This window comes from Barbus barbus (genome assembly GCF_936440315.1).
Source record: "Barbus barbus genome assembly, chromosome: 26".
Taxonomy (NCBI): Eukaryota; Metazoa; Chordata; class Actinopteri; order Cypriniformes; family Cyprinidae; genus Barbus; species Barbus barbus.
In genome coordinates, this window is record NC_136754.1 from 29,257,397 (window position 1) to 29,283,101 (window position 25,705).

Below are 25,705 nucleotides of genomic sequence, written 5' to 3' on the forward strand. Positions count from 1 at the left end.
CTCTGTGGAAGTCTTGGCTCATGAATATTAATTAGGTTGAGTGTCGCCCGATAGTCCTGATTGGACAACATAAAGCAGAAAGATTTAAAGACAAGACTGGGCGCCAGTAGCGGGTAAATAACGTAATCCTGGTGATATATTATATTATATAATCATGAAGGTTATTTTATTTGTCCGGAACTGGCGCCCGCTCTTTAACGTCTCTATTCTATCCAATCAGATAGGAGCATCGATCGACGCACACGCAACGTAATTAATATTCATGAGCCATGCCTTCAGCAGTCTAGGATTGATTGACGACCTGGTTTAATCAATCAATAAGAACAATGTTCCGCTGTCTGGAGCTTTTTTGAAGATATTATGTAATATTTATGTGATTAGCGCTTGGCCAAGGAGAATCTAAAGGAACATGGAAGAGGTAAACAATCTGTTTGGGATAAACAACAAACTCCTACTAATAAAGACGCCGGACATGTACTGTTTTGCCAAATAGAGTTAGTTTTCTACGTGTATTTTGCTTATATGTACTTGTTTTATATTTAAATATATGTTTTTGTACAATAATCATGCATTTAAATGCCTAACTATTTGAATACTGCACTAAATTGTGTTAGTATGAGCTTAACTGTATATCTGTCATTAACTGATTGTATGTTGGTTACAGGAGGCCTGCACCAATTTCAAATCCATAAGGGCAAAGTTTCAAGAAGAGATCCAGGTGAGGTACAGACCTGTGGTTCATGAGAAACCCAAACGCCTCCCAACATCTGCCATAAGCCGCTCTGGTCTGATCACCATGAGCCTTTGCTCAGCTGTGGAGACCAAGACCACCGGTCAAACCCAATTCATTTTGAGAGAAGACCAGAAAACACCCTCAGGAAAACGCCCTGTATCATTCCCAAGCACAACATCTGAAGATGGGCAGAACAGGCCGTCACTTAAAAAGCGGCATTTGCCCCTCGTGTTGCCGCATGATTCTTCTGCACCTGCTTCAAAGGGCATCACCTCACCTCGGAAATGCATCATGAATCCAACTCCTACACCTTTCAGCTCGACCAGAGTTTCACTGTGCACTAAAGAAATGGGTAAAAATGGTCTGGGGCTTTTGAAAAACAGTGGTACTTTTAATGCTCCGAGGGAAGAGTCCACCCTAAAGACTGCAAGAACAGAAGCTGGGGAGGTCCAACAGATGAGGGTGTCAAATGCTGGATTGCTAGATCATTCAGCTCCTTCACCAAATGATTCGCTGACAGATTCATCTTCTGGAAGTGTAACTCATTTCTTTGACCAGCATGTCCTGAGCACGCTAGAGAAAGCCAAGAGAAAGCTCTGTCAGAGGAACCTGTTGGTGTGTGGCAGACCAAGGGGCTTCTACTCCAGTAAAGCTCAAGTGCAGCACACAGAAAGTCCATGTTCCTCTACTGCATCTGAAAGCTGTCACCCAGAGGCTTCGCCATTGAAGGTTAATGGAATATCACACAGTAAGTTGCATAACTGAGGAATCTTTTACGTGGATGCATATGAATGTTTGCAGTTGTAAGTTGCATGACAAAGAGTTACTTCAATGTAAGACTGAGGAATTTGTCTTTATTTTTTATACCTGTTCTTGTACTTTAGGCACCATCTCTGTAATGAAGCTTGGTGGAGTCATGCGGCCTAAAAAAGCATGCAAACCTCTTCCTGATCTGGCATCTTTAGGTCCTACACCCTCAAAGCCACCTAGACCCCCACGTGTGGATCTGAGCAAATATAAAACTGGATTTCATGTCTGTGAAGCACTTACTATTGGTTTGTAGAAGTTCTCTTCTTTTCTTTTTATTATTGTTCCTTGATTTTTGCTCATATATCAATGTATCTCAGTACTAGACTGAATACTGTGTCCGTGAGATTAATTATCTGCAGTAAGAGACCTGAAATGGTTGAAAAAGCTGAGATTTAACATAGAGAGGTGTTTATGTTCATGACATGTATTCTTTTCATGTATTCATATATTCTTTATCAGCAAGGCTGCATTAATTTGATGAACAAACATTAATAATTTTAATCTTGTTCTTTGTTACATCTTTCTTTCTAGAATCTGTACCCGAGCCTGAGATTGCAGCCACTGCTAATGCATCACTTGAGGACGCAAGCGTACCTCCCCCTGAATTCCCAGATTTTGACATTTCTGCACCAGAAGCCACAGACAGTAATGCCATAAATCTGGCGGCCCTGGATTTAGAGGCCACTGAGTTTCCAGGGTTTGATTCGTTGCCTCCACCACTGCCAAATGAAGACAATGGCCTGCATTTACAGGCTGTGTTGGGCCAGCATTGTCCAGGTCATTCTGGTCCAAAGAGCATGCAGTCAGAAGACACTCTCTGTCAGTCCTCAGAAGAAATGAGAAATGAAGGGACTTCAGAATCAGTGGCGTCTGACCTGGAAATGAATGGATCACACACTACCTTCAACCTGAGCAGTGAACACCCGCTTCCATCAGAGCAAATGTAAAAGCACAAGTTTAATTTGTCTAATGTAGGATATTCCAGAAATAGTTATCATGAATAGTACGACTCTAGTGTCTCTCAATATAGTTTTGTCATTTTCATTATACTGCAATCAAGACTCGCTGCCAACAAATGTAATGTTTTTCCTCAGGTCTTCTCAACAAAAGTGTCTCCATGAAAGCTTTGATAATGTTTATGAGGATGTGGAAACAGTCCCCAGGTTTTCTTTCGCTCAAAGCTCTTATAAGTGTAAAGGAGCTCCTAAGAGTGAGTATTATGCCAACATTAATTTTGAATGCAAATGATTTGTAGAAGATTAGATTTTGTTTTCCGTTTCAGATCCATATGCAGATAACAGCCTTGTGGTGAGTGATTATTTCTTAGAATTGGCATTTATTAAATTACAGATATAGTTTAGTTGGCATTATTATGATTTACAGGTCAATATTATGTTTTATATATTATGTAAGATGCCTTCGTTATACCATGTATGCTGGAAATTGATTTTAAAAGGTGATTGATATGAATTGAAAAAGGGTCCTTGAATTTGTTCAGAAAAGTGGAAATGCTTTGAACTTTTTGATCATTGATGAAGTTCTAATGTGCCTTCGGCAATGTTAATAATTAGTCTCAACACTAAATGTAGTTGTATTGATCTCTTAATTTGTTTGACAGAAAGAAGAAACATGGAGGAATATATGGCATGTCACTCAATGGTCTGTCAGCATTTATTTCACTCTACTGTTGTTTGTGAAATGCAGTCCACAGCTTACGAAATTAATAAATATGTTTTATTAACTATGTATCCCTTTACATTTTGAAGGTATAATGCAGCTGAAGATCAAAATGGCCAACATGATAGGTATTATGTTTTGTTACGTTATAGCTCTATAATGATATGTCATATATGTCAGCTTGACAAGCTTATTTGCAAGAAATGTGTGATTCTTTCAGAAAGAAGCAGCCGAGCCCTGAACATCATGAGGATAAAGAGCAGAAGAAGAAAGAGAAGCAGCGTCTGGAGAAGGAGAAGAAAGAACAGAAAGAGAAGGATAAAAAGAGAAATGAAATGCACAAGAAATTTAAAGTGAAGTCAAATGCATAGATTAAAGGCACACTTGATCTACTCTGTGGATGTCCGCAAGACACGCATCTAATGCAGTGACATGCGTTCAAGTGAATGTAGTTTCTGATTTGTTTCTCAATAGATCACTGGACTGGAAGAGCCCATGTATCATGCCAGAGTGCTGGCGGACGGCAAACTGCGAAAGTACGACCTGCCCGTCAAAAGTGGGGATCTCATCAGCATCATCCGAACAGTCAACTGCCCCAAGGGCAAATGGCTAGCCAGAGACACCAACAACAGATGTGAGGCTCTCCTGACAAACTCTTAGTCGTGCAGGATCTGAATGCATGTTCTTTCCGGCACCACTCTTTGATAATGTTAAAAAGGGCAAAACCATAAAGAGACATCAGCAAATGAATGTATTGCTATTTTCCATCTATTTGGGATGCAGATAATACAATTCCATGTTTTTTTTTTTTTTTTTCAAAACATGACTCTTATTTTTGATTTTAATGTTTGTATCTCCCAGGATACGTCGTCCCTTTTAGGGTTGAAATACACCTGGCCACTTTTGTCCAAAAACTCCTAATTTCTGACTTCACCTGAGAAAATCTCTTGCATGAGTTCATTTAAAATCACTCTTGTTGCTGATACAGCTTCACTTGTCTCACTGATGTGTGACCCTGGAGCAAAAAAGCAGTCATGAGTAGCACAGGCATATTTGTAGCAATAGCCAACAATATGAGTCAAAATTATAGATTTTTCTTTTATGCCAAAAATCATTAGGATATTAAGTAAAGATTATGTTCAATGATGATATTTTGTAAATTTCCTACCATAAATATATTACAACTTCATTTTTGATTAGTAATATGCATTGCTAAGAACTTAATTTGGTCAACTTTAAAGGCGATTTTCTCAATATTTAGATTTTTTTTTGCATCCTCAGATTCCAGATTTTCAAATAGTTGTATCTCAGTCAAATATTGTCCTAACAAACCATACATCAATGGAAATTATTTATTCAGCTTTCAGATGATGTATAAATCTCAATTTCTAAAAATTGACCCTCATGACTGGTTTTGTGGTCCAGGGTCACTTGTAGGGAGGCAAATGTCTTGATTCTGTGTTTGTGTTTATAGATGGCTACATATCTGTGATGAACATGGAGTTGAACATTAAGGAGATGCTTGAGCTCGGAAAAAAGGTATCACAGGCCGCTGGACGAGGCCAAACCGATGGAGATAACCTTAGTGTCAGCAGCAGGTAAATACAGCACGTTCATACCTAGACAAACATGCATTGGATTTAGTTCACACTGCAGGTCTTAATGCTCAGATTGGATTTTTTGCTGAAATCTGACTTTTTTGCACTGTTCACATTGTCATTTAAATGTGACTGCCATCAGTCTCATGTGTTAACCGTATACGGCCCTGAAGTGACCCGTATGCGCAGAAGAAGATGTGACGTCAGACGCAGCGCACTGTGTTTGCCGAAATAAAAACGGATTTGTGCTGTTCAGACTGTCATAAGAAAATCAGATATGAGTCACATTTGGGCAAAAAGTCAGATTTGGGCCACTTTAGCCTGCAGTGTGAATTAAGTCTTATATGCGTTAAATTAACAAGGTAGATCTACGCAGTGAAAGTGTACGGTTAACCCATTCTCTTTGTTGATTGAAGACCATATGTGCTGCTGCATTCTGGATCATCTGCAGAGGCTTAGTTACAGTGGCTGGAAGGACAGCCAATAATACAAATTAATAAATAATAATAAATATAGCTGCATGCAGCACTTGCTGCAGTTTTTGAAGCACATAGCAGGATTTTAGGAAGAGTGTTGTTGAAGCCATATTAAAAACAACTTAAAATTGCTTTTAACTAATGGCAAGCGCCGTCACCAAACCGGTGTAGTGTTGTCAAACATAGCTACAATGACACAAAGTTTTAGTTCATTTGAATGTTGTGTGAAAATCTGTCCATGCGAAGCGCTCAGGCTGTGTGAACTGGAAGCAATCAAGACTGACTTTATAATAGATTACAGAACAAAATAAATTGTTCAAATACTTTCACTGTTAATTTTCAAATTAGTTTAGTACATATTTAAGTAAATAGTGTATTTTATTGTAGCACTGTTGTGATTTTATTATTTTCCATTGTTTAATAGTGTAAGATCCACGATCGGCCACCCTGTTTTCTAAGATATGCACATCATATACAGTATGAATATAGCTTTTAATACTCAACTTTACGGATGGCTTCCCAAAACAGAAGTATCATTACATCTCATGATAAAATGGAAAGCTCAGACAAGTAACATGTCTTCTATAGTCACTAGACTCAAATCAGACACTGCACTGCTGCAATCCATAACAGTTTTACACAATGTGGCTCCTATATCATATAACAGGATTTGTAGAGCACAAGTGCAACTTTTGAGTGAGTAACAATGACCCATGGATCTAAATGTCAAATGGTTTGATCTTTGCAGGTCCTCTCAGCAGAATCCTGTGCTTACGAGTAGCTGTAAGTTTTCTTTTTCTTTTTTTTTTCTTTATACAGTCGAGATCCAAAATACTGCCACCCTTGCACTTTATTTAAACATACAATGAAAGAAAAATAAAACTGCCATTGCCAAAACAAAAAGCCACTCTAGAGTTAATATAAGGTATAACCATCCAGTGATCTCTGTACTGGCAGTTTGTGTAAACCGCTCCAGTTATTGCATATTAGATGGGTATCTGCTCATAACTGCTGTTTTCAGATTTCTCCATCTGTTTTAATGGGTTTTAGACTCACTTCAGAACAGTGCGTTGTGTCTTGAACCTTTCCTGGGTGCTTTTTGAAGTGTGTTTAGGTCCTGAAAGACCCATGACTTTAGATGGAGGCCCTGCTTTCTGAATCTGGGTATGAATTTGCCTCCTTCATGATTCCTTTCACACACTGAAAGCATCCTGTGGCAGCAAAGCAACCCTAAAACTTGACAGTCTGGGCCGGTTTGGGATTTTCCATCAAATTAATATTTCAGATTCTTTTCTTTGTTCAACTGTGCAGCGAAGACAGATACATGGATATCAAAATATGTTATTTCACTTTCTGGATTAAATTGTGTATTATTTGAAAAAAGTGCATTGGCGCCAGTGTTTTGGACTGCCACTGCAAATGTCTGTCAATGCATTATCAAATGTGTTCATCCAGTCACTGATGACAGCGAGGAGTGGATGTATGAAGATGACACGTTGTCACTGTCTGCTGAGAATGTGTAAGCCTGAACTGTGTTTCATAAAGTTAATTTGAGCTGTTGTACACGGATCTCTAGAGTTGTCTTTCTCTTTCTAGGAGTCAGATCAAAGCTGCCTCTATGCCTGAGATGTGTGAGTATGCCTGTTCTCGTTCTCAGTGTTGAGAATTAGTTTTGTGCGGTGTTGTTGTTAATCGTGCTTCCTCAGTTGATAGCAACTCTTCTGCTCATCATCCTTTCGGTGACTGGAGTATTGAAGAGATCCAGACGCAGTGAGTAGTTTGACGCTTCAGATAAACACAGCTGTACGAGCATCACGTCCAGTGTTGGATGACAATTCAAAGAAATATTCAGTACTAACAAAGAAATTTTTATGTAATCTGTTCTTGACTTTCATTGAACATTTGCAACTTTGTCGGCAGCGCTGATGATATGTGATTTAAAGTAACTTTTTGTCCCATCGATTCCTTGCTGATGATAAACGTGTTTATATGGGTCATTTGTTATGCTGTACCTTATGAGCTCTTGTCATTTCCGCTGACCCCTAAACCTTTTTATCCTTGCATAACAACCTAAAACCCAATAATGCATAACACCTAGCTCTAACAGATAAGGGGACTGCCAGAGTTTACAAGGGAGATTAACACAGAAAACTATGAAAATGTGTGTGTTATTGGATTTTTACATTTTTAAATTGTATATCTCCACAAAAAGAACTGATATAAAGCCTCTATTGTAGGGAAGCATATGTGTAGCAAAATTCAGTTTGAAATGTAATGTGTAAAATGGCAATGTATTTCTGTATTTACATTTTACCATACATATGTGCAACATTTAGTGCAAAATGAAAATTAAATTAATTAAAATTTGCCATTTTCTACGCTAGTTTTAATATGCAAATTCAAAACCTATTTTAAAGCTTAATGAGTTGAAAAATTAAAATGTATTACCCAAATTGATTCGATATTTTTAACATGTCCAAGCAAAAACTGTAGCAAAGTCAAGTCTGCTTTATTGTCAATTCTTCCATATACGGCGCATACATACAGAGAATTGAAATTGCGTTACTCTCAGACCCTCGGTGCATACAGTTAACAATAAACACTGACAGTAGACGTTCAAATACAGATAAATACAGTTTAAACCATTAAAAATGATCATTTAAATGCTGTTTTTCCTAAATGCATTTAGACTTAAGGGTAGGACACTTGGGATTGCTTTTCATCGTGAGACCGTGGGATAATACATTTTGGGTAATACATTTTCATTTTAATTTAGCAACTTATAAAGCTTTAAAATGTTTTTAATTTGCATATTAAAACTAGTGTAGAAAATGGCAAATTTAAATATAATTTTAATTTTGCACTAAATGTTGCACATGTGTATGGGAAAATGTCAATTTAAATGCATTGCCGTTTTACATACTGCTTTTCAAATTGAATTTAGCTACACGTATGCTTCCATGCTTTTAGGTCTTTTTCTAGGATCTTGTCTATATCCAGTGCTATAACTTATATTCTTTTGTTATTTTCATATTATTATATTCCCCTACTCCATATGGAAATGGTATATTGTTTTTTAAAGCCACATTTTGTCATGTCTATTCAATGTTTTACTTATCATGATTAATCAAATGTAGCAGACATCTAAAATCTAAATTAAAATAGAATTAACAGTGATATATTTTTAGCTTGTATATACAATTCTCATACTCTTCTGTCTCGGTGTAAAATCTCCATCCTATCTTATTTATTAATCATTAAATCAAGTTTTTTTTATCATTTAAAGGAACAGCAAAGCCTACCTTGTGTGATCATGTCTTTTCTTTAATTATCCCTGTGTTGGTGACAGAGAGGCAGAACACTTCCAGTTTGCAGACATTGATCTTCTGCCTCCTCCAGCTCTTTACGCTGACTCTCTGTGAGCCGGTGGTATGTTTGATGTTTGCAGGATCATTAGTCAATGTCAGAAATTGGAACCAGCGATGCATGCTCTGAACTGTTTTTTTATTTTTCTCTCCACAGTGACTTCGATTGCGTTCCTCTATCATTACCAAGGACATCCACACAAGTGTTGTTTGGAAAATATCTATCTAGCACTGGCCTTCAAATCCGATTTAATTCTCAAATGCAAAGAAAAAAATGCTAAAAATGACAACTTACTGTAGCGTTTTGATGAAAGTGATCTTTTCAAGTTAGATTGAGGACGAGTAACACAACGGCAGCTTAGAGGTTTTCATGAAACGGGAATGTGGCACTTATATGAACTATTAAATCGCAAAATTGAAGTCGTTTTCAATAATTGAGAGTAACTGTAATTTTGCATGCTATCTACACAATACACCTTGAAGTTGCTTTTGTCTTTGTGTGGAAATGTTGGTGGTTTGATTACATGCATGTTTAATAATGAAAACACAACTTAAATGGAATAAATGGATGTGTATACAGCTGTGAGTCTGACCACTTTTCTCCATTACATGACAGCTGTAATCAACCTCTGATAAAACTGTGTACATTATGAAATATATGTACATCACTGACACAGTTTTATCATGTAATTCTCTCAAAACTATGCTGCCACATTAAGGCACAATATTATTAGGTAATCCATGATATATCTAAATTCAAATAATTCATTTATCTATATAGTTAAATGTGTATAAAAGTGTATAAACTGAAAAAAAAAATGCATGAATACCTATAACTCTTATTACTACTAATGCAATGAATATCAAGTTGACACATTTGTAGCTAAATTGTATGAAAATAAATTACAAATTGCCTGTTGGGTCGTTTATTTATGAATATTTTTTTAAAGAATAGATTTTTGACATTCACATTTCCGCTTTATGCATTATTTATTTTTTAAGCGCTTTAAAATAAATAAATAAAATCGCTAAGCCACGCCTCTTTGGGGTCGCTCACCGGAAGTCGGTCCGCACTTCCGTCAGAAACACGGAACAGTATTGTGAATAAATGAATGCGCTGTAGCTGCAGATGAAACTGTATTTTAAAGTTTTATATTTCGAGGTGAGTTCGCTGTATACCGAGACGTTTATATACTTTATCACAAACTCTGTGATTGCTCTAAGAGCTGTTCAAATGTGTTTGTTAATGGCAGGGGATCCATCTGCAGCGCTGAATAAATCACTGAGACGGCAGCTAAACATCTTAATAATGTTATAATTCTGCTCATTTTACTCTTTATTTGACTGATTTTCTGTTTGAAGGCGATTAAGGTGTTTGTGTTGGTATTTGCTCTTCATGAGTAGCTTTCATTCATTTTGACAATCACTTAAAATACGATGTATTACGTTATTGTACGCATTTTAATGTATGTTAAGACTGATTTTATTCTTATTCTTATTGTGTTTACACTTTATTTTGATGTTGACAATAAGTAACTTTGCACCTACATGTCAATAAACTCTCATTAGTCGAGTATTAGTAGACTGATTAATATCTGCTAGCTCTTTGTGATGGTCTCTCAGCTAATAATAATAATTAGGCAAAGCAATAAGTTATGTGCCTTAAACAGTTAATCGCATCCAAAATAAAAGTTTTTGTTTACATTATATTTGCGTGTGTACTGTGTATATTTATGTATATATAAATACATATATTTAAGATTTTTTAAATATTTTAATATAAACTAATACAGTTGAAGTCAAAAGTTTAAATACACCTTGCAGAATCTGCAAAATGTTAATTATTTTACCAAGTAATAGCATTTCTGCTAACGCTAGCTAGCTCACTGATGCTCCAGAAGGAAAAGCCATGCATTAAGAGCCTATTTTTTTTTCATTTTGTACTGCCCTTCAGAAGCTACAGAAGTTATTTACATGTTTTCCAGAAGACAAATTAAGTTAAATTTATCTTCAAATTCAAAAAGTTTTCATGCCCCGGCTCTTCTGGAGCATCAGTGAGTGTTGAATCTTCTGTAATAGTTACATATGAGTCCCTCAGTTGTCCTCAGTGTGGAAAGATGGATCTCAAAATCATACAGTCATTGTTGGAAAGGGTTCAAATGGGAGCTGAAGGATTTTTCTGAAGAACAGCAGGCAGTTTAACTGTTCAGTACAAACAAGGGACTCATGGACAACTATCACTAAACAAAAAACACAGCTGGGGATCAAATTCAGGAAACAACACAGTATTAAGAATCACGCGTAGATGCAAACTTTTGAACGGGGTAATTTTTATAAATTCAACTATTTTCTCTTGTGGACTATATACATATATATGTGAAATATCTCATTCAGGTCAGTACTAAATAAACAATAACATGCATTTTGTATAATCTCTCTTATTTTGGTAAAATAATCAACATTTTGCAGATTCTGAAAGGTGTATGTAAAGTTTTATATTAATATATTTATATATAATATAAATAAATACATGTACATATTTTCAGAATATATACTGTATGTGTGTGTATTTATATATACATCAGTGTTTCCCACAGGATTTTGTGAGACTTGTGGCGGCCGGTGACATCATATTAATTTGCATATATATGACGTAATTTCGTCAAGTTTGCGTTCAGACGAGTTTTGGCACTTCAAGATGTTCTGCTCTATGGACTGTCACATACTGTAATACAGCTGAATGCCCAATAAAGCTGTTCATATGTGTGGGAAACACTGTACATAATAAATGTACACACACACATTATGTAAATAAAACCTTTTTTCTTATTTTGGATGCAATTAATGGCTATTATTCGTTTAACAGCACTATGCTCAACCAGTGAAAGTTATTATACAGTGTTTCCATATTTTTAAGATGAAAATGTTTAATTGATTAGGTCTATTGAAGCAGAGCAGTACCGGTAGGTTATCACCATGGGTCTGTTGTCTGACCCAAATCGCAGAAAAGCCCTGACCAATCTCCTGACCCGCCTCAACACACCCATATGGTAGGGGTTTCTCCTTTAAAATCACAGCTTCTGCAGCCTTGTGTGAACCTGACACACTATGGCATCCTTATCTGTTTCTCTGCTTGTGTTAATTTCTCTTCTTCAGTATTGTGTGCTACCTGGCGGCTATAGTGTGGTTCATGGGTCTGGCGTTTGAGCCCTTCACTCTGCGCACGTACATGTCGGAGAACGCCATGGGCTCCACCATGGTGGAGGAGCGCTTCTCCTCCGGGGAGCGAGCGCTGTCCCTCGCCAAGGAGTTCGACGCTCACAAAAGAAAGGCGGGGTGAGCAGAGCAAGTCGTTGCAGTCTCTGAGTGCCTGCTGTGTAAAGTCTGGAGGAAGTCAGAAATGATCCTGATTTGTCTCTCCAGTGGGATGCCGGTGGAGTGGTTAGTTAAGAGCATGCAGGCCAGAGGACTGGAGGTGTTCACTCAGAGCTTCTCCCGTAAGCTGCCCTTCCCTGACGAGAACAAAGAAAGATACGTGAGTCCCTGTGCTGTCAGTCTGTGTTATTACAGTCACTTTACAATCACTAGAGACCCCCCCACATGATTGTAAAGTGCTTTTTTGGTGTACAGCAATACACAATAAAAGCGCTATATAAAATGCATAACAACTGTAATGACTGTAAGCCATTTTTTGGAATGCTTTTGCATTTGCATAAATAATTTAATATATGTAGGCTTTTAGGCAAAATGCAAGACTGAAGCATGCTTTAACTCTTAAAGACCTAGAACATTTGTGCTTTTCTTTGTTTTTCAAACCTGTTCTAGCAGTCAGCATCAAGTGGCATATATCATTATAAACAGGAGAACTTGAAGTTTTATTCTAGCTGATTTAACGCTCCAGTTTTTACATTTGTTTTCTTTAAGAATGGATGAATTTGCCAGAATTTTAAGAAAAACGGGAGCAACAATTTAGTGTTATTTTTTTATTACTGTGAGTACTGGAATTTTTTTTCTTTAGAAAGTTATACTTCCAAATGAATTGTTTTCTACATCTAACATTCCCTAAGCAAGTTATAGCTATTTATTTCTATATTATTTATTATTCTTTCAGTGAATAACAGGACTATTTTATTTACTGACAATATAGATGTGTCCAAAGCAGTTCTGGGAGTGAATTAAATAGAATGATTTAATAACAAAACACTGAAGCATATTCAAATGATTCAGTCAAAAGATTCATGGCAATTAATCGCATCCAAAATAAATGTTTTTGTTTACATAATATATGTGTGTGTACTGTGTATATTTATTATGAATATACACACACACATGCAGTATATAGTTTGAAAATATTTACGTGTGTATATATTTATATTATATTACAGATAAATATATTTAATATATAAACAACCTATTTTTCTTAAATATGTACTGTATGTGTGTGTATGTATATACATAGCACACAACGTTTATTTTGGATGAGATGAATCGCATTTAATCATTTGACAGCACAAATAAATATATATATATAATATACAGTGCCCTCCATGAGTATTGGAACAGTGAAGACAAAATTGCTCTGTTGGCTGTGGAGTCAAGACATTTACAAATATGATTAAAAGATGAATATGAGACAAAACTACAGAATGTCACATTTTATTATTGGGTGATTCAACACATAGATGTTTTACCAGCTAAGAAGATCAGCACTTTTTTAGTTTCATCCCTCTATCTGATGTGAGCATAAGTATTGGGACAGTTGCCTCTCAGGTCTTTCTAAGTGAACAGCTGTGTCCTGTTGCATTCATTCTTCAGATATTAAAAGCAGGGAATGTGTCGTATCAGTTATATCCATTACTTCTGTATCTTGCATTCGAGGATGACACACACAAACCAGGATGAAGATGAGGGAGCTGACTTTGAGAGAAAAGCAAGCAATATGGATGCTAAAAGAAAAGAGGAAGTCAGTTAGAGCTCCAGCAAAAACAAACGGCATGGAGAAATCAAGAGTTTGGAAACCACCAGCAACCAACAACGACCTGATCGGCTGAGAAAACAACAGTAGTTGATGACAAACAAATCATAAAAGCTGTGAAAATGAACCCTAAACGACGTGTCTGTAAAATCACCAACAACTTCCAGAAAGCTGGGGTGATGCTCTGACAATCTACTGTCCTCAGGAGACTTTGACACAGAATTACAGATGCTACACAGCAAGATGCAAACCTCTGACCAGCACCAAAAATAGAAAGACAAGATTAGAGTTTGCAAAAAAGCACAAAGGTGAGCCAGAAGAGTTTCGGAACTGTGTTTATGGACCGATGAGACAAAGATGAACCTTTATCTAAGTGATGGGAAAGCAAAAATGTGGAGATAAAAAGGGAACTGCAATGATCCCAAGCATACAGCCTCATCTGTAAAGCATGGTGGAGGTGGTGTCATGGCATGGGCATGCATGGCTGTCTCTGGAACAGGCCCTCTCAACTTTACTGATGACTTAATGTATGATGACAGTAGCAGAATGAATTTGGAAGGGTACAAAACCATCTTGCCTATCAATATTCAAGAAATGCCACCAGATTCATTGGGAAGTGATTCATATTGCATCAGGACAATGACCCAAAACACCCTGCCAGTTCAGTCAAGGAATTTATAAGAGCAAAGAAATGGAAAGTGTTAGATTGCCCAAGTCAATCTCCAGATTTTAATCCAATTGAACATGAATTTCACCAGCTGGAGAGGAGAGTAAAGGTAGAAACTCCCCAAAACAAGCAACAATTGGGATTGGCTGCATTAAAGGCTGTTAGAAGTATTTTAAAGGATGAGAGCAAGAGTCTGGTGATGTCTATGGGTCACAGACTCACTGCTGTGATTGTGTGCAAGGGATCTGCAACTAAATAATAGCTTTTAATCTTTTATATCTGCCTTATGTTCAACTGTCCCAATACTTATGCTCACATCAATGAGTGGATGAACTCTAAAAGTGCTGTTCTTTATTAATGGTGAGTAGAATAATTTATTTATTTATTCCAATAAATGTAATCATTTATATATCATAATATTTAGGCTATAAATAATATCATAAATCTGGTTAGTTTATATTGATGACGTAATATGTAAATGACATGCGTGCGGCCCGTGAGACTTGCACTTGGACCATAGTGTGGCCCGGTGGAAAGAAAGGTTGAGAACCACTGGTTTAGACATTAATGGCTGTGTGTTGAGTTATTTTGAGGGGACACCAAATTTACACAGTTATACAAGCTGTACACTCACTACTTCACCTTGTAGCTAAGTGTCATTTCTTCAGTGAGATACTGTGTGTATGTATATATATATATAGACTGAAGTGGAATTGAATATGAACATATTTTGACCTGTTTTGTTCAGATGGTTCGAGGCACAAATGTGTATGGGATCTTGCGAGCTCCTCGCGCTCCTCGGACAGAAGCTCTGGTCATCACTGCTCCCTGCAGTCCTGGAAACAGCAACAACCAGGCAGTCGGTCTTCTGCTGGCTCTCGCACAGTATTTCAGGAGTAAGACACTTTATAAGCACACTCTGTCAACATACCCAACATTGATTTCAACCAGTCTTGCATGACAAAGTTACAAAACCTTAATTTTTTACATCTGTTTGAGTTTTGATTCGGCAAATTCAGAAGTTGTTACATATCATCTTTGAAAAATTCCTTGTGTTTCCCCAAAATTCCTAGATGTTACCTAAATATAATATTAATAAAAAATCATATTAATAAAACTTAGTGCCTTTAAAAGTTGCATGAGTTTGAAGATCGAAGACTACTGATTGACTACTTTAACCATTAAAGTTATTTTAAGGTTCGTTTGTAATTTAGCGAGTAATGCCACTAATATGATGATTAAAGTAAAAATGTAATTACATTTCAGAACAGCAGTTTAAAGCCTTTTTTTCAATATTTATTAAGCACTTCCTGGTGTTTGAACAGCACTAATTTGCACATTAATTTGCAGAATCAGTCCTTACACAGTTTTGTGAAAATTTGACATTTTGTTCAAGAAACGTTTTAATGCCTTTGCTATAACTGTTAATTATCATATTCCTATTCTAAATGAGGTAAAATATCCATGAACAAATGGCTACATAGAGCCTTTTTGCTTTTATGTGTGTAACTGCTAGAGCCACCAAGTGGCCAGGCCCTGCCAAATGTAATGTTTTTCTTGCATAGATATACAACTTCTTTAAAAAATCTCATTGCATTTAAGAATTATAACCATTTGCGTAAAAGTAGCCACTCCCACTACTGAAATGTGGATGGATTTGAAGATGCTAAATTACAGTTTTTATAATTTTGGTAACTTTTGATAACAGGATTTGATAATGCTCAGATTGGGTAAACGGCCTGAGACTAGTTCACAAAACAAACACTGTAGGTCTTTCCTCGATGGAAGTCAAATCAGAGCAATAGATTTAGTTTGCATTGATGTAAGGATTGTAGTTGTGTGAGACATTCGAGTCTGAACCTTACTGTTAAAGAGTTTTGTTTAAGTCGTAGTTTGCTTTAATTTTGTTTTGTCCACTTCTTCTTTAAAGACCAGGTTTACTGGGCCAAGGACATCATATTCTTGGTGAACGAGCATGATCTGATCGGCATGCAGGCCTGGCTGGAAGGCTATCACCACACTAACATCACAGGTGTGTACAGGTGAAACATGCTTCTTTACTGGACTATCAGAAAATTAAAAGTTACCCAATTAACTAATTTCATAATTGCACTCATTCTATCCATTTTCTAGAATACGTTGCCGGTTCTGTCTGTGTTTATGTTTCGGGTTCTCACTTTCATTCAGGGATGGAGTACTCGCCGCTGCAGGGTCGCGCAGGGTCAATTCAAGCTGCTCTCTCATTGGAGCTCAGCAGTGACGTCATTACCAGCCTGGACCTGATTTTGGAAGGACTCAACGGTCAGCTGCCCAACCTGGACCTGGCCAATCTCTTCTATGCCTTCTGTCAGAAGCTAGGAGTCCTGTGCACCATTCAGGGAAAGGTAGGCCTGTCAGACAAAATGAAACAATCTTCCATTACATCGTCATTACACTATTTACATTTTATTATTTATATTCACTATTACATGTACAAACCAGTACAAATTTGGTCCACATGTCTAAACTTAATTTTACCCACTTAATCAGAAGCGAATCCGCCCAATCTGGCAACGCTGTTTCTACTGAAATTGGCTAGTGTGACATTGCTGTTGATTGTGTCTTAGCTCCAGAGGAATGACTGGGACACGGCTGAGGGCTACACTCACGCGGCACAGACCATGGTGCTGATGGTGTTGAAACAAGCTTGCGGACGGTCCTGGGGTGATCACGGCCTCTTCCTCCGCTATCACATCGAAGCCGCTTCCATTCGAGGCATCAACAGTTTCAGACACTATAAGATGGACGCCACCACCATTGGCAGGTTGGTTTGTATTGCACAAGAAATCAGTCGTGACCAGTGTTGGGTAAATTAGTCAAAGTAATCCACTACAAGTTACTTATTGCTTCTTTAAAATTGTAATTTGATTACATTACTAATTACTGCTTTTAAAAAATAATCAGATTATTAATTACTTTTCAAATGCACTACAACAAGAAACTCTTAGTTCTTTCATTAATTTAATATTGACTGAAAAATGACAAGTATTATTTGTATACACTCCCAATATCTACAAAACATTTTTTTTTTTTGGTTTCGTAAAATAAAGAAAATAAATAAAGTGCACTTTCTGCATTCTCAGTCTCTGAGAATATCTTCCTGTAACGAGTCACTAAAATGAATGAAAATGACATGAGAAGTACAGTATATCTAAAGAAAGCTTGAAGTGTCTATTATTATAAGTCATGTAAGTCTCTGATAAAATAATCTGTATGAAACCAACACGAGGTAGAGTCGTTCCCGTCTGAGCTCACCTATAATGTGATCATGCCCACGCACATTGCACGCTATAAGATAATCATCCACGCGAAACCAGGCTTGAGATGCGCGAACATGTAAATGTCCACATCACCTCCATAAACGAAGACAGATTCACGTTCACCTCGGCTACTTTTCGTTTTTGGAAGAAGACGCGCTGTGAGGAATAAGCCTTGAACTGTGATGCCGACGCTCTTTAATCCAGCGGAGGATCATTTATTTTTACTTATATTAGTGTTATTGTGACATAAATTTGTACACATTCACTTGTTGAACTTTTGCCAAACTAAAATATGTTGAGTGCAACATTTTAAAATATGATAGGCAGCCTTTCATTGTTGTAGGACTCGTTTGCATTTTAGCTCGCATTCTACGGTGATTTATTAAAGGACATACTGACACACAAAACATGATTTTTAATTCATATTTTTTTAACACTGCATTTGTTACTTAAGTAATGTAATTTTATTGACATTAGTAACTGTAATCAAATTACATAAATTTAAAATTTAACGCGTTACTTTACTGCGTTACCAGGTAGTGCTGTCAAATGATTAATCGCATCCAAATACGTTTTTGTTCACATATGTGTTTACAGTGTATATTTATCATGTATATATAAATACACACACATGCATGCATATATTTAAGAAAAATATGCTTTGTTTATATATTAAATATATTTATGATATAAATTATATGAAAATAATATATAAATATTTTTAATATATATATACTGTATGTGTGTGTATTCATATATCCATAAATATACACAGCACACACATATATATTGTGAACAAAACTTTTTTGGATGCGATTAATCGTTTGACAGCACTATTACCAGGAAAAGTAATTATATTACAGTAACGCATTACACCCAACTCTGGTTGTAACACATACACATTTACATCCATTTTACTTTTAAGAGCCATGACCAATGCTAAACACTTTCTGATATTCTTTGATCATGCATTCTTTTAATTCAGCCCTTCTTCTGTTTCACTGTTTGCCAGATTGCTGGAGGGAATGACCCGTAAACTCAACAATCTCCTGGAGCGTCTTCATCAGTCATATTTCTTCTACCTCTTGCCTTCTCTCTCTCGGTTTGTCTCCATTGGCTACTATATGCCGGCGTTTGGCCTCCTGGCTGTCATCTTACTGCTTCGAGTATCCTTTTCAGAACTAGGTCTGTTTGATACAATACTAATGTTTAATACAAGAAAAAAAAGTGGCTTATCTTAGTATTTTTGTCTTGTTTCTGGTCAAAATATCTAAAAATTCTTAAAACAAGAGTATTTTACTTACCCCATTGGTAGATCATTTTACTTTTTTTAAGAAAAATGCCCTTAATTAATTTTTTTCCCCCTGGAAACAAGACTAAATAGCTTACGTCATTTTGCTTATCTAGTAAAAGTATCTAGATATTTTGACTAGAAACAAGACAAAAATACTAAGTAAGATGAGCCATTTTTTGCAGTGAATCAAGGCAGATTTTCCACTTCTTTAAAAAATGATCTTATCTAAATAAGCACAACAAACGAATAAATAGAAACTCTAGGACATGGAGTATAGATGAACGAATCATTGAAATCAAATATACGGTTAAAAAAAACTAAACTGTGGATTTAATCATTTTTTTTCTATTAGAAACCATTCGGAATTATCTGTACTGAGCTGTGCTTCGTATATCACTACAAACTCTTAAAGACTTGTTTGTAAGTTGGACCCAGAAAAGCTTTTACAATTTGAATCTGATGTGGCAATAAATAAATCAAGTCAAGTCATATATTGCTCTATTGACCTTTTTCCCAGTAAAACGTGACCAACAGCTTAAGGCTGTATAGTCCATGTATTTGCATGTTTATAAATCTTTGATGTGGAATTAATGACTTCTTTTCTGAACTAACTCACTGGATCATGCAGTATTTCTGAATCGAACACTGTTTTTACCAGAACACAATAATGTGTCTGTAGGAATCCTTAATTTGGCTGCAGGCGCTGGATCTCTGGGTTCATCTGGGAACACCAGCTCTGGCAGCAGTGGATGGAGTTACTGAAGCAGAGCAAGTAAGTCTCATGTTAAGGATTTTTACACCTAAAGGGATGAATATTTGATGTTATTTGATAAATATTTTAAACAGGAGAGTGGGATAAGTTCATGGCAGTACAAGTAAAACTGCACCAGATTCTATTTCAGGACGTCTGTTATCAAGTGAAATCGCATGAAAACCTCTGCATCTCGGTCTGCATTACATCATTTGTACATATTACATATGCTGCACTTCTGAAATGTTGCCAAGGGCTAAAACATTTACATTTAGTCATTTAGCAGACGCTTGTATCCAAAGCAACTTACAAATGGAAGCAATCAAAACCAACAAAAGAGCAACAACATGCAAGTGCTATAGCAAGTCTTGGTTAGCTTAAAGCAGTACACTGCATGTTTGTTTGTTTTTAATAAAGAAAACGAGTGGATAGAATATAAAAAAAAGAAAGCTAGTGTTTTTTGTATAGAAACCATTAGAACAGAAAAAAAGAAAGCTAGGGTTAGTTTTTCAAGAGACGCTAGCAGTTAGAGAATAAATATGCAATTGATAGAGGGTCAAGTGTGTGTGTTTTTTTATAAATAAAAAAGACAGATAGATAAAATAGAATTAGAATAGAGAGTGCTAGAGTTAAATAAAGATGGAAGAGATGCGTTTTTAGCCGTTTCTTGAAGATGGCTGGGATTGAGTTGGGCAGGTCATTCCACCAGGAGGGAACGGTTCATTTTTGTGCATCTTTGGGAAGAACAATAAAGCGTAAAAAACAGTAAATTAATTCCTGTTAATGTTCATGTAATAAAGGTTATGGCATTGATAGCAAATGATAGATTTAACTGGAAACCAACTGCAAAATCAAATTGAAGTCTTGCTAAGAAATGCACACTTTTCATGATCCTCTCAGTTCCCGATGATTAAAATTCTGCCCCGTCTATTTTTTCTCATCCTGCCCCACTGTAAAATGTCACATTATTACAAGTAATTGATGCCTGCTGACCTTTGTGTCCTTTGCAGTTGTAAACCTGTCATTATGCTATTTTATCACTAAATCTTAGATTCAATCTTTTCTTCAACTTGTTTTCTTTCAGTGAGCACGTAGACCTCATTGATCTGAGCTGATGCACCTCAGGTTTTGAGTGAACGTTGCCAACAATTATCCACAAATAATGTTTTCTTACTCAAAAATGAAGGTGCATAAGCTTATATCAGTGAGGCATACAATCAGTCGGTTACAAAACAACACAGAACCTGTCTCAACTCAAAGTACAAAAATGATTCAGTTGTACCTTGTTTAAGTAAAGCAAGTCAGTTTTAGACCAATGTGGTAACATAAAAGAAATCAAATTAATGTATTCAGTTCAGTGATGGAAGTCCGGTTGTCATTGCAGATGTTCTTGCATAACATTTTTGCTTTCTCTGTTTCTCTGCAGCCGTCCAGTCCGGGCGTGTTGACAGTGTTGACCCCGGTGATGATTAGTCACCTGACAGGTGTGGCGCTGTATCTGCTACCTGTTCATCTGCAGGAAATGGCTGTGGAGCACTTCCCTGTGTCTGAAACCGAAGCTGTGGTGCTCACTGCTATTGCCATCTATACTGCAGGCCTGGCCCTGCCGCACAACACACAGCGGTACACACACACTCATTCTAATGCAGTTTATATTGCGTTACATGTTTACTCGCCAGCATGGATCATGTGTTTCTGTCTGTCTGTGGCAGGTTGCTGTCTGGAGAGGGCACAGAGCAGGGCTGGAAGGTGCTGAAGCTGACTGCTCTGCTCTATCTAGCGGTGCTGTTGGGCTGCACAGCCCTCATTAACTTCTCTCTGGGATTCATCTTGGCGGTTACACTGGTGCCGATCACTGCCAGCATCACACCACACATGCCCAAGTATGCACAGCTCAACAAATAATCATTTATTTTGGTCAAACGTGCGCTGAAGATAATCTGAGACACCCACTGGCCATCATAATGAACATCAAATTTAATAACATTCCTCTAATACAAAACCCATGAAGTGTACACAACGAAAACATAAATAAAAGATAATCACATTTACTGTAGTCCGCACAAGTTATATCGATAATGCATGGTCACATTATTTTATCCAACCCCTGTAAATGTCACTATTAAATGTGCACCAAAGATTCATTTTAGATTGTGGATAACTATATTAACGATGTTATTGGCAGGTTTTACATGCATTAAGCCACGTTTAAAGATTCATTAAATAATGAGTGCGATCATTGACCTGTCAGCGTCCTGATAGCAGAGCGTTTGGTGCTCTTATATTAATGGCATTTTTTTCTCCCTAGCATATTGAGTAATCATCCTAAATTAGATATCATTTGAAATCCAAAATTCATCATGTGAAAACTATTTTGAAATCATTCATAAAATAAATGTTTAATACAGTACATTTTCTTCACAATAAATTAAAACTTCTATAACTTTTTTTACACTTTCATTTTTTTTTTAAATGCTTTCACTTCAGAGTGTCTTCTTTAAAAAAAAAAAGAGACCAAACTTAGGTCTGTATTTCAGAGCATTCATGTATTCAAAAAGGGGGTTGACAGTTAACAGGTTTTAAGGTGTTAAGCCACCTCAGTGCCATTACTATTGGATGAAGTGTTATCGATTCTGTATATAATAAAAACACTGAGTACAGTGACTCATATGAACACACAGTGTTTGTATCATACACAGTATTCATGTTACGTGTTGATTTGATTGCTACATCAGTTAGCGGTCTGCGGTCAGTGATATCACAGTGTGAAGTTGTGTCTGTGGTCTCATATTTATACTAGCCTCTAATCTCATATCTCTCTCTCTGTGTTTCGGTCTCTGTTAGAGCTCTGTGCGCTCTGGCCATGGTGCTGCTCAGCCCTGCCTTCACCATCCTCTACTGCGTCTTCATCTACCAGGAGCTCATCGAAGCGCCCGTCAGCCTCGGCGAGGGCTGGATGCTCTTCCTCTCGGTCATCTCGCAGGGCATTCTTGATCACACTCTCTACGGGTCGCTCGTGTTTCCACTCTTAGCCCTTTTCATTTATCCCTGCTGGCTAATGTTCTGGAACATTCTGTTCTGGAATTAACCGTCTCAAGTAGCTTCAAATGGAGCTGTTTTTAAAATGAATCCCACTTTGTGCCAATCATGAAGAGTTATTGTCCATCTGTGGGCATCAGGGATTGGCAGAAGGACTATCTAGCAGGATGTCAGGCCCAAAGAAAGCTCAGATAAAGAGGATTTAATGGTGTGGCTTGAACGGTAAGAGTACTTTCGTCCAAGTATTGAGTTTCAGTTTTGGGGAAGGGGTTTGCATGAAGACATATGTAGGACAGAAATGAGGAATTATTATAAGAAAGCAAAAATGTTCCAGTTTATTAGAAAATAAATTCAATATTGTTACCAGATGTGTGGACACATAACGGTTCATTTTTTTTAACCCTATAATGGAAAATGCTTTGCATAGTTTGGCATTTTGATCTCTGGGAGACTGAAAGCTTTTATTTAATATGGTTTGATATACAAAATGAACCTTTTGTACAATTTTCAGTGTTAATTCCAAATGAAGCTCTTGCTATTTAATTCTGTGTGGACATTACAAAAGACAGAAACTAGATACCTCAAGAGTTTCCAAGACTTATTTTCTTCAATGCATTATATCCAGTTTATTTCATTTGTTTCAGGCAACACTGGATTTATATGCTCTGATGAGTTATGGCACATAGGTCTTTGATTATTAAACATAATAATAAAAAAAAAAAAATTATTCTTGTGTGCATTTATAATAAAGCCTTCCCACATCTCAAGTGTTAATACATGAATAATATTAATACAATTTTAATAAGCTTAATAAAACAGCAGTTTAAATATTAATACAAAATAAATTAATAACATCCAAATTTAATATTCTATTATTGTGGTCTATCTGTAATTTCTTTGTAAACATAACCTGTGTTGCTTGATACATGGATGGATAGATGATCTGAATTGATCATTCAAGCCACTAATGAGAAGCTCCCCTATATGATGTTACAGCCTGTTGGTAGGTCATTTACAAGAACTGTCCGTGTTATGAGATGTAAGGGAAAAAATATTTCTAATTATGATCAATAAACAATATTTGGATCAAGTAACTGATTTGGGGGATTCTGTACAGAACTGGTGTCAGAGGTCAGACCAACACTTGTCCAGCGAACCTTTAGTGAGAATGTCTAGACCATGGAGGGATATTTGTTTTTTGGCCATAGATAATATCCTAACACTGAACCGGCAAAACATTTAAACTATTCTAACACACACACATAGTTTAGCACTGGACGAGTGTTAACACTGAAGCACAGTAAAGCACCAAAGCCTGAAGCTATGGCAGTATTTGAAATTCAGCAGATCAGCTTCTTATAATATGCCTTTGTCCCTGTAGTATTCATTACTGTACTGTAATTTCATATTAGACTACACATAGAAGATAGAGCCGGTCAAAGAGGAGGTTTGAAATATTTTTGTAGTTTTTGACACTCTTAAAAATAGCCCAACTCTACCTGTACTATATGAAAAATGGCTAAAGAACGGCTCATGGCGTAAGAGGCTGAAAAACAACAGAACAGACTAGACTTCCTCATTAAAGCTCCCTGAATAAGGAATGAGATGCTTTGTCAGTAGCCTCTGCTATGGGAATGATAGAAGGCTTTACAGAAACATTATTATATTGATGTATTATAGGGCTCTGACTGGGCACTTGAGCCGACATGATCAACACGGTCACTTAAATCACGGGGAGAGAACATACAGTGCTTCCATCTGTAACATTATATACGAGGGGTATAAAATGATTTTGTGCCTCTGTGAATCAGAACTTTCAGGATTAGTGCCTGAAGTGTTCTGTTGAATAGAAACCCAGCATGAACACAACGTCACAGACGCGTGACATGACTCCTGATCTCCAAAAGCCTTGTAGTGAGGAGTGAACAGGAATACATTGCTGAATGGAGCATACGAACAAAGCAAACCTTGACTGCATCATTTAATCGCAACAGTTGTCGTAAGCTAAGCAGAATGCATCATGCTGTCTGTTGTCCAAAATGCCATACAACAGAGCTGATCAAATATATCAGTCATTAGCAACCACAAACCAAATATGTGACCATGGAGCACAAAACCAGTCATAAGGGTACATTTTTCTGAAATTGAGATTTATACATCATCTGAAAGCTGAATAAATAGGCATACCAATTATTTATTTTTCATATGCAAAAGTGACAAAATGTATTAAAAACAGACCAGAGAGCAGACGTTTCAGCCCATGCTTTCTTCCATGCTCATGAGGCAAAAAAGCAACACCACACTTATATAGACACAATTGCAAATTGTTGACAGCTGATTTAATCAATGAGGGATAATTGTCATGCCAATAATTTCCCTTCACAAAAAACATACAAGATCCATCTCTTCATTTAATCCTGTTGGGGTTAATGATTTTAACTCAAAAAGCCTCTCTTTGTCTCCTGATAGCGCTCATATGTTCAACAATTCTAGTGCGCAATGCACGTTTTGTTTTTCTAACATACAGTAAAGGGCAAGAACACAAAACACACTTTTCCGTGTAAAGATTTTGTTGCCTGTTCACATTATTTAAAATGCAATTCATTTACACATCCACAAACGGGTAAAACTTATAAAATTCAACAACTGATCACATGTAAAACAGCACATGTGATATACATAACAGCTCAGATTAAGCCACAGAAACAGCCTCCCGTGGCATGAAAGCTTTTAAACACTTGCATGCAAATTCAAACAGTCATTGATGAAATGTAATTTCCTTGTAAGTTTAGATGTGCTGTAGAGACTTATGTGTGCCTTAAGCTGATAATAATGACACGATGGGATGATAATCTTACTGTAAATCTGGTTTTCAGGGCAAGGTTCTGTTTTTCCTCTTTCTTCTGCTGAACACACACAGACGCAGATATTTTAAAGAGTGTGGGTAACCAAACAGTTTCTTTTCCATACTATGTGGGAACATCAACTGTTTGGTTATCAACATTCTTCAAAATAGCTTCT

General features: G+C 36.7%; 2 protein-coding genes across 2 annotated transcripts; both read left to right on the forward strand.

Moving 5' to 3' along the window:
* Nucleotides 1-258: 258 nt before the first annotated feature.
* Nucleotides 259-9,237, forward strand: LOC306845672 (uncharacterized protein). The gene is made up of 17 exons (XM_079378599.1): nt 259-418; nt 665-1,481; nt 1,618-1,788; nt 2,075-2,486; nt 2,638-2,753; nt 2,826-2,851; nt 3,162-3,202; nt 3,310-3,348; nt 3,441-3,573; nt 3,695-3,854; nt 4,695-4,818; nt 6,043-6,077; nt 6,750-6,813; nt 6,891-6,925; nt 7,001-7,064; nt 8,644-8,723; nt 8,817-9,237. Exons 1-16 carry the CDS (start codon nt 410-412, stop codon nt 8,714-8,716), a joined length of 2,319 nt encoding a protein of 772 aa, XP_079234725.1. The 5' UTR covers nt 259-409; the 3' UTR covers nt 8,717-8,723; nt 8,817-9,237.
* A 452-nt stretch (nt 9,238-9,689) lies between these two features.
* On the forward strand, nt 9,690-23,772 carry LOC306846255 (glycosylphosphatidylinositol anchor attachment 1 protein-like). The gene is made up of 13 exons (XM_079379494.1): nt 9,690-9,821; nt 11,599-11,709; nt 11,816-11,995; nt 12,083-12,194; nt 15,050-15,197; nt 16,232-16,333; nt 16,489-16,685; nt 16,908-17,104; nt 18,613-18,766; nt 19,595-19,666; nt 21,072-21,268; nt 21,358-21,528; nt 22,490-23,772. The coding sequence occupies exons 2-13, from the start codon at nt 11,636-11,638 to the stop codon at nt 22,731-22,733; spliced, it is 1,848 nt and encodes a 615-aa protein (XP_079235620.1). The 5' UTR covers nt 9,690-9,821; nt 11,599-11,635; the 3' UTR covers nt 22,734-23,772.
* The last annotated feature ends 1,933 nt before the right edge of the window (nt 23,773-25,705 follow it).

Excerpts from the sequence above, each read along its gene's own strand:
- LOC306845672 (XM_079378599.1), top strand. Across the intron at positions 2,487-2,637 it reads CCGCTTCCATCAGAGCAAAT|GTCTTCTCAACAAAAGTGTC; the intron begins GTAAAAGCACAA and ends GTTTTTCCTCAG. Across the intron at positions 3,855-4,694 it reads CAGAGACACCAACAACAGAT|ATGGCTACATATCTGTGATG; the intron begins GTGAGGCTCTCC and ends TTGTGTTTATAG.
- LOC306846255 (XM_079379494.1), top strand. The coding sequence starts at position 11,636 with ATGGGTCTGTTGTCTGACCCAAATCGCAGAAAAGCCCTGACCAATCTC. Across the intron at positions 11,996-12,082 it reads GCTCACAAAAGAAAGGCGGG|TGGGATGCCGGTGGAGTGGT; the intron begins GTGAGCAGAGCA and ends TTGTCTCTCCAG. Across the intron at positions 18,767-19,594 it reads CTGTCATCTTACTGCTTCGA|GCGCTGGATCTCTGGGTTCA; the intron begins GTATCCTTTTCA and ends ATTTGGCTGCAG.